The 14841-nt window shown below is 41.4% G+C and overlaps 1 protein-coding gene across 4 annotated transcripts in view; it reads left to right on the plus strand.

Annotated features, from left to right (window-relative positions):
* Window positions 1-14841, plus strand: part of USP32 (ubiquitin specific peptidase 32) — a 63384-nt gene that overhangs the window by 19263 nt on the left and 29280 nt on the right. For all 4 annotated transcript variants that reach the window (XM_063174133.1, XM_063174135.1, XM_063174137.1 and 1 more), the window contains exons 2-5: window positions 979-1106; window positions 4548-4653; window positions 5174-5292; window positions 8152-8311. In XM_063174133.1, the coding sequence (XP_063030203.1) occupies window positions 979-1106; window positions 4548-4653; window positions 5174-5292; window positions 8152-8311 (513 nt within the window). The remainder of the gene's footprint in view (window positions 1-978; window positions 1107-4547; window positions 4654-5173; window positions 5293-8151; window positions 8312-14841) is intronic.

Genomic DNA, 14841 nt, shown 5'->3' on the forward strand with positions numbered 1-14841 from the left:
ATTTTGGCTGACAGAAAGCTCCACAGGCCTTTGGCCATGGCAGTGTTTGTGTCTGGCTGGTGATAGCAGAGTAAGGAAAATGCCTTGCTATAAATACAGTGACACAGCTCCCGTGTGCAGCATCACTTCCCTGGGCTCTGCATGGAAATTGCTTTTTCTGCACCACAGGAACTTCCACAGGTCCTGTGCCATTCCCTGCAGCCTGCCTTGGGACACAGGGCTTGTTTTGTTCCACGAGATCCTCCCCTTCTTAAACACTTTCTTAGAAAGTTGCTTTGTGCTTGTACAGTCTGAAGGCAGCCCTGCTTTCCAGGAGCTCCCAGGCCAGGCTGAGTGGGATGGCATCACATTTTCCACCTTTGCAGTTGTGGACAGGTTTGAACAGGTGTAGCTGGCAAGCGGATTTTGGCTGTGCAAGGGCATCTTGGGGGAAGAATTACATGTAGTCCAACATTTTATTCCCGTTAAATCACACCTCACTGCACTGTCTCATGAACTTGTGGTGATGATAAAGTATTTTATTTGTTTTAATACAGCAAGGCAGACTGGTTAATAGATGGAACTGCTTGAAAGATGCTGCTCTTAATAATATTCACCACTGTTGGTTGCAGATAATTTCCCTGGCTTGCATGCAATGCAGAATTGATCATAAAGCTGCCTCATTTTCCTTTGTGTGACAAGAATGGTGCTGAATTTAGAACAAATTACAATCCACTATTGTAGTCAGAAAACTTAGCAGTGGGCTGTTGTTGCCATTGATGGTAACCACAGGTCTGCTTCCCTTCCCTCTTTTCAAACAAGATTAGATGATTAGAGCTCATTTTCCCTCTCTTAAGGGGAAATCATGCATTTAATTTCTTGGTGTCTTTTCATTGTAAAGGTAAACGTAAGGAGTGGAGGATTTTGAGATTCCTTGAGCTGTTATCTTTCTGTAATGTCTTTACTGACCAATTTTTTTTTTCTTTCCTCTGTTCTCAGTTACAGACATAGAACTGAAGAGGCTCAAAGATGCTTTCAAGAGAACTTGTGGCCTCTCCTATTATATGACCCAGCAGTGCTTCATCAGGGAAGTTCTGGGTGATGGGGTCCCTCCCAAAGTTGCTGAGGTGAGCTGGGAATTGCTGCTTTCCTGGGAGCCAAAGGCAGTGGATAAAGGGCACCTGGATCTGCTGTGCACACACAAATGTTTAGGAGTTGATGGAATTGTTTCCTATTTTTATACAACATCACAGTGCACCTTCTCTGCCTGGAGATGGTGTTCCAGACTTGGATCCTGAGTGGTCAGGGATGTGCTCCCAACCCTATTAATACCTGGTAGATGACTTGGAATAAACCTAAATATCCAGATGTAAATTTGGGCAATTAAAAGACTGGGAATTTGTAACAAGACCATAATAACATATTTTATTTACTCCAGAGATGCACTTGCTGTTGGTTCCTTTGAGATTCCATTGGCTGTTATTTGTTTTCTTATGATGAATCTTTACAAGCTCTTAAAAATAAATTTGCTCACAACAGATGTATGAATGAGCTGAAAAATAACCAGAATCAAAATTTACAACATGGATATAAACATATATCTATCTAAAAAATAAAATAGCAATACCATCCTACACATAGTCATGTTTAAAAAAAGATTTTGTTTTATGGAGTTCCCCCTTTCTTGAGAGAGATATCAAAATATTCTTGGTAGAGAGACAAAGATTAGGCAGACCTTTCAGCTGATCTCTTGCTCCATGTCATTCCCAGTCACAGCCTCTATTTTTGGCACCCTCAGAGCTGTTGACCTCAGAGGATGGTGCAAGTCCCCAGTTTTATTTAGATAATGTGAGTGCTGAGGTGTTGCATTGCTGAGGGTTTTACACTCTGGCAGAGTTCCTTTTCCTCTAGCTTCATCTTTCCTCCATTCTTTTTCTCCCCTTTTTTCCTAAATTTTGGCAAAGAGGATGATACTACTTTATTTCTGTAAACAGCTGGCTTTTTGTGTGGGTGTTTAAGGCTTAGCAGGAGAATTTGCAGTGGAGAAGGAGGGGTCTGATTTGCCCAGAGCTTAAAGCCTGTCTTCAGCATGAATTTTTGAGTTTGAGAGTTGGTAACCCCTAGATTAAACAAAAAATGTATCTTGGTTTGAAATAGTATATAATATTGAGAATTTTATGTTCTGTGTTACCTTATACCTTTATATCCCTTTCATGTATTAAGGATTAATTTACTGATTTGGTCACAAATAGAGATTCTGGGGTTTCAAATTCTGCTGCCTGGTTTTTATTTTATTCTTTTAGAAATCTGTCCTTAAAGACACAATTTTGGTGATGATTCTCTCTTTTAACACTCATGATGGTTATAGAGCAGTTCTTGGTTTCCAGGTGGTGAAATAAAATTAATGGAAGACTCCTAATTGGTTTTTGATGGCTTCTCATCAGAACTCATCTCAAAATCCGAGTACAAATTATGATGTACTTGTAGCATTCATACTCAGTATCAAATCTGTGAGCCTGAAAACTGAAAACTGGGCCAAAATTGGGATTTGAGTCAAGGGATGCTTTGTAATTCCTGGCTTCAGGATGGGGAGAGGCAGGCAAAGTCATTAGGCAGCTGAAAACCCTGAGTCTTCAGCCCTTCAGTCACTAAAGCTGATCATTTGGAGTCTTGGAGCTGGGCTGAGGGCTCTGCATGCTGAAATAATGGATTTTCATATCTGAGGAGAGAGAGGCCTTCAGGAATTGGTTAAATTAAAAACACAGGAGTTTCAAACTGGACATGAAACAGAGACCTGAAACCAGTGGAACTTTAATCCAACAACCTGGGTGATTGTCCTGTACACAAAACATTTTTTAAATGTTCAGGGCAGTAATGTTCTGGGAGGATCCCTTGGGAGAATGGGACTGAAGATATTAATAAAAGGAAATTTAGAGATGTGTCTGTGGTGTTAAACTGCAGGAAAGCTGCTCAGGTGGGGGAAGCAGGAGCACAGCTTTGGCTTTTCACTCTTGTTATGCTCTTCAGTTGCCCATGGAACAGAACATGTCAGGCTTAAATTTTATTTTAAAAAGTACTCTGTGCCTTATAATGATAGTGAATTGTACATTCTGAAATGCAGATTGCTGTCATTCTGCCTGGGTGGGGCTGGTTTAGCAAAGCTGCAACTGCATTAAGTCATTTTGGAAGACACAAAATTGCATCACATTTTCATGGTGCGTGTTATTAGAAGTTTTCCAAATGCCACACCAACATGAAAAAATGTGGAGAAATGATGTGTTACATGACTAGAACACTATTTTATAAGCGTTTATAAACTCTTCCCAAGGAATGATTGAGCAGCTAAACTCCAAGCAATTCCATATATTGAATGCTGATACATTGGACATTGTCCATGGAATTCCTTTCCTCTGTTTGTCTCATGAGCAATCCTTGTGTTGTGTTGAAACAATGTATAAATGTAATGTTTGCTGCTCATCTGCTATCGCAGCTGGGATGTACAAAGTTCAGCACAAGTGAGTGGATATTTCAGCTGCATATTAAAAAAAAATAATTATTCCAGTGTAAAATGAAGGTAAATTGCTCACGTGGGCTGTGTAGCCTTGAAGGCATGTGGTGAAGACAGAAGGATTAGACATAAAAAGTGCAGAATTCAAATCTCTGCCTTGAAGCCTCTACAATTGTTGTGTCCAAACAAAGCACAAATTCAGTTTCAATAATTCAGCCCTTCAAGCATTTGTGAGTGGATTAAAGTTGAGGAACAGAAGAGGCTGATGTGAGCCCCTGTGGCAGTGACAGTGTTTGGGTGATGCTGGCTCAGGGTGGGATGGCAGTGAGGCCCAGGGTGTTCTGTGCAGAATGAGATCCTGCTGTGCATGCACTGACATTGCCTGCAGACAGATGTTAGTAGTCCAGAGGGATGGATGGACAGACAGACAAGGAGAGGGTTCCTGCAGGTGGCACAGCACTGCTGAGGTGTCTGAGCAGCAGTAAATCTGGTGCTCCTCTGTGTGTCAGGTGTTCCCTTCCTGCCCCCACAGCACTGGGAGGCTTGGCCAGCTCTGGCCTTGCCAGGCCCAGGACTGGTTTTGTTTGGGCACTCCCAGTCCTGGCTTAGTTCTGACTCTACTGGAAATCACCCTGTGGTGGAGCAGGGACTCCCAGGGCTCTGGTGTTCCCCTCCCTGCTGCCAGCCTGCCCTGGGGATTCCTGCTGCATCCCCTTGGTGCCTTGGGGATTGTCAGAGCCCAGCCTGGGGCACAGTTCAGCCCTGATGAAGAAATCTGGGGAAACACCACCACGAGCAAGTGAGGAGTGTCTTCACTGGAGGTTCTAATGTGGAGTTTTTATATTGCTATTCATGACTTACACCTGTGTTTCACTAAATAAAGGTTGTTCAGTACCAGAAGAGCTACAAAAGGGTAGCACAATGAATAACTGAAGTTCTTTAGCTGAATGTGAGGTGATCGGCCTGAAAACCACATAAGGTGGAGCCTCAGTGTAAGCTGCTGGTTTTACTTCTGACATCTCTGTTTGTTCTGGTTAACTTCTCTGTTTCTTTCTTCTAGGTTATCTACTGTTCATTTGGAGGAATATCCAAAGGGCTGCACTTCAATAACTTGATAGTTGGATTAGTTCTACTCACAAGAGGCAAAGAGGAGGAGAAAACAAAATGTAAGTGATGTAACTTAGTAACAATGAGACAGTGGATTGTGAGTGTAAAGTGTGACCATTTTACAGTGAAGATGGGATTTTTGGAAGCATTTTTAGCTGTATTTTTGGAAATTAAGTGCACTTTTGTTTTCTATATTCATCAAAATGAAATATTTGCCAAGTCATCATGAATGTCAGTGTTGGGATGCTACAGAAAGCCTGATGGTCTCTGTGTGTGGGCAGAGGAAGGAGGATGGCATTGATATTTTTCAAAAAAATAGAAAACATCTGCCTACTGACTTCTGTTGTTTTGTCTTCTCTGTTAATCTCACTTGATAATACTCATTTTTATTTTGATTAAAATGGTAAAAGAAAAGGAAGGTCTTGACCTAAACCTTATGGACCTGTATTGACCTTGGATCAATCCAAGTGTTTAGTCCTTTAGCTGTTGCACAGCCTTTGACATTCTCAGTCAGTTATAGACCTTGCATTTGAAAAATGTCCCTGCCATGGATGTTTACACATATTTCTGTTTCCCCAGATATTTTCAGCCTCTTCTCTAATGAATCTGGGAGTTATGTGGTCCGTGAAGAGATGGAGAAGATGCTGCATGTGGTTGATGGGAAAGTCCCAGAGTCACTCAAGAAATGCTTCTCTGAGGTGTGTCATGCACCTTTCCTCCTGCTGCAGTTACAAAAAAGCCAAGATTCCATTAAGTAGCTTCTTTTTCTTACTCATGCACCTATGGGAACAAATTGGCTTTGTTTAAATGGAGTAAAAGCTCATGGGGTTTTGTGTTGTGGTATTCCATGTAATTTATATTGATGGGAACAGTGTTTGGTGTATAAATTCTGTGTGCTCCTGTACTCACTGTGCTCCTTGGAAAGAGATCATTTCCCAATGGGAATCCTGTCATCAGGTGAATTTAAATACTAACATTGCTGGTGGGAACTTTGTCATTAGTGTGAACATTTTATTGCAATCAGGGAAGAAATCTAGAACACAGAGAAATCTGCACCCTGGATTTAAAAATGCCTGACAGCCATGGTTGCTTCAAGATAATAATTTTATATTATTGCTTTTGTATCATTTTCCTGCCAGGAGCTACAACATTTAATTATGCTTTAAGTTGTTTGAGAGATGCAATCTTTGTGGAGCTTGCTAAAGTCCTCCTCTAAAGCAGAGCATTGGTGCTTTCCTGTTCAAGGATGATTCTTTGTCTCCAGGGATCCTGATGAATTTTCAGGGGTTTTTGCTTGGTTTGTTATCAGATGACTGAGACCAGCAAAATGGAGACATCATTGTACATTCCCCTGGCAAAAGGATTGACCAGATTGACTGGGAGCTTTAATTGTGGCTATCAGGTTACTTAATTAGTTCAGATTTGATTGTTCTGTGCTGGAGATAGCTCTGGCTGTGGGCAGTGCCTGGGCCACACTCTGCTCTGGCCCTGTTGGCTCTGGAGGCAGTGATTGCATTCCTGAGCCCTGGCTGCAATGGAAATCCTGACTCCACTGCCCTGCAGCTTCTGCACTGCCCCTCAGGGCCATTTCCTATTTCTGATTTCCCATCAGTGTGCTGTGATGAATGGCACCCTCCAAGTTAATTGCACACTGTCCAAGAAATGCAGAGATACTTTATGAAGCCTTGCAGGAAGATGAGTATCAACCTGGGCTTCAGAGCATTTTCCTGTTCAAGAAAATGCTGCATATTGATTTTTGTTTTAAAATGAAAATAGTGTAATAACCCACTCAGCAGGATTTACTGGGCTCTTAATCATCCATGGGCATTGCTCATTGCTGGAGAGTGAGAAAGTTTAACGTTCCTGCTGCGGGCCTTCCTGCCTGCCTTCTGGAGGATGCCTTTGATTTCAAGGATGATGTTTATAGGCACTTCTGTTCATCAGAATTATTGCATCTACTCAGCTAGAAATAGATGGTTTAGAATATATCTGAGTTTCCCTTTTGTTTCTGAAATACAGGGGAAAAATTCAGTGATAACTGCATTGCTCAGGTTCCACCATAATTCAGCTGTCACATTGCTTGCTTCAAATGCTTTCTTCCTTCTGTCCAAAGTTTTTCTGTTCCACTTCATTGTCCTTCCAGGGAAAATTGGAGTTTTAATGACCCAGCTCTTGCTGCCTTTACAAAGAGCAGTGCAAAAACAAGAGGAAAAAGGTGGAACAGAGAGGGAGAAAATGTTCTTTTCTCTTGATCCAAACTGTTGGAGAAATGGAAGAATAAGAAATCAAAGTGAGGGTGGGGAGGGCCTGGCACAGGGTGCCCAATGCCAGGCTGGACAGGGCTGGGAGCACCCTGGGACAGTGGAAGGTGTCCCTGCCATGGCAGGGGTGGCACTGGATGGGCTTTAATGTCCCTTCCAACCCAAACCAGTCTGTGATTTGTTGGATGAAAATATAAAACTCTTCAGTCTAGAAAAAGAGGCATAAAAAGAATGAGTATCTGGAGCTGAAACAACCCCCTGCAATGGGAATAGGAAGCAAATGTTTCAGCAGTGTGGTGATGAGCCACTGGAGCAGCCTGGCAAAGGGAATATAGTGAATTTTCAATTTTCTGCACTTGGCAGTTGCAGACAGTCCGTGGCCAAATGCAAATTGTTGGATTCTGTAGAGATGTAATTCAGTGAAGTTTAATGGTCTGTGATATGAGGGGAGTTTAAATAATCAATGACTTGAAACCTCTTCCACTTTGCAGACCCCTGTTTATTTCCCCTGGAGATGAGAATCTCCATATAATGAGTTTGTCTACTGATAATGGGTTTGCTTTTATTTGAGGTATTTTTGTAGGTCCTGTAGAAATTAGTCTGCTGATCCCCATGGTTTCATGGGCACAGCTTGGCAAGGATCCAAATAAATGGTTTAAACAGTGCTGGAATTGTGTGAATGTGGAGTTTTTGTGTGTTCCTGAACAGGGAGCTGCAGGAGACAGGGAGTGAGGAGATCCTGGGAATGTCATGTTCATTTTTATGCTCCAGTGTGGATTTTGGTCAGTAGAGGCAAAAAATTCAGTGATAAAAAGTCCTCGTGTTCCTGCAGTAATTAATCACAGCATCAGTTATTCCCAAATGTGATTTTTCTGTGTTGTTTGTATACCTGCACAGATAGAACAGAATGTTTATGATTTTTATAGCACCTGTTTTTTTTGGTGCAGCAGAGCTGGTATCTGTAATAATACATTTAAATTCATCCAAATAACCTCTGCTCTTTTGAATTGCAAGTAACCATTTTTCTTTTCATCCCTTTCACCTGAGGTTCAGAGTAAATGAGTTTCCAAAGGCCACATTGAGTAGGTGGCTGAAATGCAGAGAGAACTTAAAGTTAATTTCCCTCCCATTGCTGTTTCAAAAGGAAAGGGAAAAACAGGCATGGCTCCAAGCAGAAAAATTACATTAGCACTTATTTTTCTAGGAGATTGTCCCAATTTTTTGTTCATACAGCTGGATGGTTCCTGTTTACTGGCAGTGAGGAAAACAGCTCCCATTTTCTGGTTTTTCTTGCAGGGTGAGAAGGTGAACTATGAGAAGTTCAGGGTTTGGCTGCTGCACAACAAAGACGCTTTCACCTTCTCGCGGTGGCTGCTCTCAGGAGGGGTCTATGTCACCCTCACTGATGACAGTGACACCCCAACCTTCTACCAGACCCTGGCTGGAGTCACACACTGTGAGTAAAGGTGCTTCTTGTCCTGCACACCCTGAAAAGAACCCTGCCAGAGTTCACAGGCAGAGCTGTTGCTCATTGAACTCCCTGCTCCACCACGTTGGGCTCAGTGAGAGAAATTCCTTCTCTGAGCTCATCTCCTCTCTGCTGGGATGTAAAATGTTGTGTGCAAGGACACTGGGTTGTTATTTTTAAGAGATAATAATGCTGAGGCTACAACACTTCTCTAGAAGTTTGCTACCAAGCAAGCTAAAAAAAAAAAAAAATAATTTCTGAAGTGGTTGGCTGGTAATACTGGGTTTATTTTTGGTCTTTATATAGTGGGTTGTAAAACTACTGAGAGAGTTGAGAAAATAATATTTGTTTCAAAAATAAGTGTTACCTCTTAATTTGCTTCTCCAGTAAAATAAATCATATTCCTGGCATGTGGTAGAATTAACTAAAGAGAAGCATCCTCAGGAGTTGTCTCCAGAGAAGAAGTGCTTCCTTATGTCTATGTTAATGTAAAAGAAGGAACAGCTGGTTTTTAAATTAAATCCAAAAGCAAAAGGCTGATAAATGACACTTGATGTAGCAGTGTAATGCAAGCATGCCTTCCATCCCTGAGGAGGAGGGAGGTGGTTCTGGAGGCATCAGGGATCTCAGCACTCTGGTTGTGTTTTCTGTGCTCTCGTGGATTTTCCTCACATTTAATCCTCTCATGGTGGGTTAATTGAATAAAGCAACACACCCTTTTTATCCTCTTGGTTTTAAAAGTGGGCATTCAAAGTCTTTCCTGACCATCTGAAATGAAAATGCATAATGAAGTCAGGAGTTTATGAACAGGTAATTTATTTGCATTACATGGAAGGGTGAAAGGAGACATTGAGGTTACAGAAAACCACTGAGTATTCTGAGGTCTCTCAGAAAGGTGGAGAAAGAGGAATGTGAAAAAAACCCCAACCCTCTGAGTGTTCTGGAGCTCAGCTCTGGGAAAGATCTTGACCTGTGTCAAACTGAGATCTGCTCTTTTTTATGCTTTGAAATTGAAACTTTCAGAACAGTTTTTACTGAGCTTTTCACAGAAAGTTTATTTATACTGAAACAGAGGTTTGGAATTAAAAAAAAAACCATAAATGTAACAGCTACTGTTTTAATAGGTTTTATTTACTATTTATTATTGTTTTCAGTTCTGGTTTTGATATCCCTGTCACTGGTACCATCATGTCAGAGCTGGGATTGAGCTTTTCAGTGAATTCCAGAAATACATGGAGATGATGCTGTCCACAGAATTGGAAAGTTATGGGACAGTTAAGTTGGACCTCTAGATAAAATTAAATTTTACTGAATTCCCTTGTGATTTACAACAGTGTAGGAATCTCATCCAACAGATGCAAAACTAAGGAAAATGTAAGTGCTTGAGCACTTGGAAGTAATTTCAGCCTAATCAGGTCACTCCAAGGAGTAAGAAACTCAGTACAGAAGTATTTTTAACACAGCTGAATGTGTCAAACACTGAGAGCTGTTGGAGGCTGGTTCTTAGTGTTTTTCCTGGGGGAATGGTTGCCTTTGGAAGGACCAGGAAGTGAGATAATGTTTGGTAAACTGAGGCAAGCACCATAACACAGAGAGAGAGGGAAAGGTTTCCACTTTGTTCTGTTGTAAAATGCAGAGTAATTTGTGCCACTCCCTGTGCAATCAGGAATTTCTCAGTCCTGCTGCATCTCCTGGCACAAGCCCAGACCCCCTCCCCAGCCTTACCTCACACTCTGCTTCCCATCCAGCTTCTGGGACAATATGTCAGAGCCAAGAGAAATGGCAGTGATAACCAGGGGAAGTTATTCCCTGTGATTTAGGAACAGCCCCATTTCATGCAAGGCATCAGTGACTCCATTTAAATTTGCTTAATGAGCCAGGCTAGCAGGGAAACAAAGGAATACTAATTTTTCATTTGTAAATAGCATTTGTTTTGGTGTGCAGATGACTTTAATTACATTTCTCAACACATAATTAGAAATGAAATTTTAAAGTTACAGGAAGTTGCACACACTTGCTGCTTTTAATCAAATTTTGTTCCATTTCACTTAAATCAGAAATATGAATAATTTTATTTGAAAACTGCCAAAATAGGTGGCCTTTGTTCCTAAAAAAGCAGTTCCAGGGGTATGGATTTGTCTTGCACCTGAGGAGTGACCAAGTAGCAGTAGTTTGGATTTTCTTATTTCTGTAGTATGATCACATGCATTTAAATTCATTTAATATATATATATTTTTTGAAGCCATCACATTGAACAGCACTGTGGTGGAGCCTGTAAATCCCACATTTCTGTCACACTGACTCAGGGGACACCTCACTGATTTCCTTCATTTAGCTGGAACTGTTTTTTCTGCTGCAACATAGGTGCTGGGTGCCTTTTTTATGTGTCATTTTGGTGTGACTCAGTGTCATGCAGTGGGCTTAGACACTCAAGTTTCCAGCCCTTTTCCACGGGGAAAGTAATTCTGTTCATCAAGTTGCTGGTTTTGAACTGACAGAATGTTTAATTTGTACCTTTTTGTCACCCAGTCCTTGTGTCACTGAGTTCTGATTAAATAACATCCAAATTCCCCTTTGAATGGAGGAGATTCCTGTGTTGTCAGAAAAATTCACCTTTTCTTTCTGGGAGCTCTCACCCACCCAGGGCAGTTCTGACTGCAATCAGTACAAACAATTCTATTTTAGAATATGCATTTATCACTATTTAATAAAAAAGAGAGGAGTTCTGGGTGAGCAGGCAGGGTGGCTGAAATGGGAGAGGAACTTTTGGGAACAGCACAAAATCCAAGCTGGGATTGTCAGTTCTGGGGGAGGATGGGATGGGAGGCTGGAAGCAAAGTGCAGTCAGGGCATTGGAAGGCTGGGGGTTAAATTTAAATCCATTTTCTGCTCCACAACTGCCATGTGGGGAAGGCACTAAAGGCAATCCTGGAGGTTTTGGCTCCGTGGAATTTGCTTGGCAGGGCTGGTTCCATTCTGTGCTGGGAGAGGAGCTCCTGGCACCTCCCTGCTCCCCCCCATTCTGCTCTGTGAGCACCTGGGAGACCACACCTGACACACAGGGATCCCTCCTGGCTGAGGGTTCAACATCCCCTTCCCTGTGAGTTTGTTTTTAATCAGCCAGAGCACAAAGATGAAAGTCTTGACAGCAGCCCAGGCCAATAAGTAAAAGCCTTGGTGTCACTTAATCTGTATTTTGCCACTTGTTATCCTCTTAGTTCCAGGCTATTTTATGTCTTGCAAAGCAGCTCTCAGTCCCAGAGTGTTCTGGGGGTTAATTTGGAAGGCACAAAGGAGAGTTTGCAGTGTTTGGTGTCACTTTGGAGCACGTCCTGGTGAGCAGGGAGCAACCCAAGGCCTGGTAAAATGTTGGGAATATGGTATGTCTCTGCTGCTGTGAGCCAGACAGGATTGTACCCATAGGTGGGTAAATCTTGAACTTCTCTCATGTGCTGCAATACCTGGGGAATTGTGGTGCTATAAAGAATTGTAATAACCAGTGGCTGGAATGAAAATATGCTTTTAAATTTGTTTTCTAAGGTAGGAGATTATTCATGGCTTGGTATCTGTGGAATATTTTAGAGGGGCATTTTGTGGGAATGGCATTAAAATGTAACATGGGGGTTTAGTGTTTATCACTGCCATGCACCTGCCTGTTGATCAACGTTCTAAATCAACTCATTTTTAGTAGTTTTACAGTTTTAGATGATATTTTGATTGAAAATGTTAATTTGTTCTTCCTTTACAAGAAGAGGACTGTGCTTCAGTTGTTTACTTATTATCCCTCTGATTATATTGGTCTAATTCTTAGAGAATTGAACAAAAAAAGTATTCACAGTTTTGGAGTTCTGAAAGCTTTTCATATTTCTAATGGGCAAGTGATGATGGAGACATAAATCAGCATGTGGTAGTAAACTGCTTAAATTTCTCAGGTGTATCATGTCCATGTGACCTCAAATAATCATTTCATATATTTAATTACCAAAATGAATAATTACTTGGCCTAGAAAGCCTGTGTGTCCTGAGGTTTTGGCCTATATTGTGTATATAAAATACATCTTTTAAAATAATCTGAATGAAAGGCCAGTTTACAGTTTGATGTGATATGAACAGACATTAGGGAAAAGAAGTATTTATTTTGGAAAGATAAAATCTTTTATCTGTACCAACCCTCAGTGGAATGTGGTGTTTTGTCATGCACACTGCTGTGTTTGGGTATTGAGTGTGGTGTGCCTGTCCCATGCTTCACTGAACTTCAGTAACAAATATGATTATTTGTATAATGATAAAGTGCCAGAGATTTCTTTTAGTTTGCCCTCATGGAGGAATAGATGGTGCACTGCATATCCTGAGACTGATTTACAAGATTATGTGAAAAGTTAGTCTGGAGAAATCAAATTATGCAACAGCTGCTGCTCAGCTGCAGTTGGACCTCCCTGTGCTGCAATCCAAGAATTGCTGCTCCCTTTAGCACTGAATGCTGCACTGGGTGCAGTTTGTTATAGCTCTGAATGAGAAATTGTCTTTCGTCCCATTTTTACTCATGGTTAACCTGATTTGTGAAAGGCTAATCAGTGCTAAGAATGTTATTTACTGCAAGGTTTTACTTTCTAAAGTGCTTGTGCAGAAAGTCAGTGCAGTTGGGCTGGAATAAAAATATAACACTTGTGCTAACACTTATCAGCTGTTCTTTTAAAGGTGATTATTTGAAAATTCTCTCTCTTCAAGTGACAATGATGTCAGTTTATGTGAACACAAACACAGACAAGATGCTTTCTGATAACCTTTCTTTTCTGAGCTGAAATAACAAAACAATGGAGTTACCACTGTACAAACATCTATGAAGTACAAGCAAAAAAAATCAGAATACAACCAACTTCTACCGGAGGTATTTGAAAGAGGTTCTCTGGCAAAATACAACATTCTTGCAGTTCTTAATTACTAAAGATAAATATTGCACCTGCCAGAGAGAGGTTTCTGCAGATTTACTCTTCAGTGAGGACAATTGGAGCTTCCTGCTGGCTTTTGAATATTCTCAGTGTTGCATCACTTGAAGAATGAAGTGCAGCTCACACATTTGTTATTCTTCCTACTTAGAGAGGTGGATTAAAAGGAAGCAAAGTGATTTACATGGTCATGCACAAGAGAACATAAATAATCTTTTGTGTTTGCTAATAAGAGCAGTAACGTGGAAGTGGAATTCCTGTAAATGGCAGCACCAGCTCCCCTCTCCCATTGTTTGGGGAGGGGAAGAGCCCTGGGATTCTCCTCACATCTCTGATATTAAAAGAAATAATTCCTCTGTTCCTCTTTCTTGATTTTAGTAGAATAATATTCCTTCATCAATCTGGATTTCTGCTTCCTCATGTCCTGAGACCAGACTTTCAGTAGGTGATAGGACATGGGGAAATGGGTTTGAACTCAGAGTAGATGTGAGGGAGGAAGTTTTGTGATGAGGTGGTGGATTCCCCATCCAGGAAACCCCAGGCCAGGTTGGATGGAGCAGCCTGATCCAGTGGAAGGTGTCCCTGGAGGAGCTGGGGGTGACCTTTAAAGGTCCCTTCCAACCCAAATAACTCTGTGATTGCAGCCCAGCCAGGAGCCAGGGGATGGTAACAGATCAGGGGTTGGTCCCTCTGGGAAGGAGGGAGAGGAGAAAGGAAATGAGTTTTTCTCCTGGATCCTGGAAATGAGTTTTTCTCCTCTCTCCCTGTGTGCCTGCCCAGGAGCTGGCAGTGGTGCCCTGAGGAACTGGGGAGGCAGGGCTGGGGTTGTCACCTCTGCCCCTGCTCTGAAGGCACTCAGGAAAGGGACATTTGGCACTGATGTCCAAAAACACCTGACAGGGAAATGCAAACCCTTCCACTCCTCCAACTCCAGATATTTTATTCAGATTTCTCCACTCTTTGTGCTGCTGAGGGTGAGGCTTGTGTAAGTTTTGGTGCCTCACATGATGCTCCTGCTGGGCACTTCCAACCCCTTCATACTCATTGCAGGTTACCTAAGTTACTATTTTAAGTAAATTACTGCCACTAATGACAGAAACGGGCAAAGAAATCAATAAAATTTCAATTTGACACAACTTTTTAGGTGGAGCCTTTCAGTTCTTAAGCCTTACAGGATTATTATTGTTTCTGTGGACTAAACCAGGCCAAATAGCTCAAGTTAAACCTATTAGAAAACTGGCATGGATTTAAGGGCTCAGAACCATCTGGGAATGAGATCACACGTAGTGCTTCTTAATATAGACAGCTTTGTCATTACAGATCTATTTGAGAACCAATTAATTGGCACTGACCTAAAGCACTGTTGTGACACACTTGCATATGTAAAAAGGTTAAAAGTATTGTTGGACAGAAATTTAATCTTGTTTTATACCTATATATATATTTAATTTCAAGGATAAAACATAAAGAGAGCATTTGTATAGAATGTTTTGAAGGAAGACACAAATTCTTCCTCTGGCTATTTTTATCCATCCTTGCACCTTGTTTTATTTCTTGGGTTTGGGGTTTTT

The sequence above is a fragment of the Melospiza melodia genome, chromosome 21 (genome assembly GCF_035770615.1).
Source record: "Melospiza melodia melodia isolate bMelMel2 chromosome 21, bMelMel2.pri, whole genome shotgun sequence".
NCBI lineage: Eukaryota > Metazoa > Chordata > Aves > Passeriformes > Passerellidae > Melospiza > Melospiza melodia.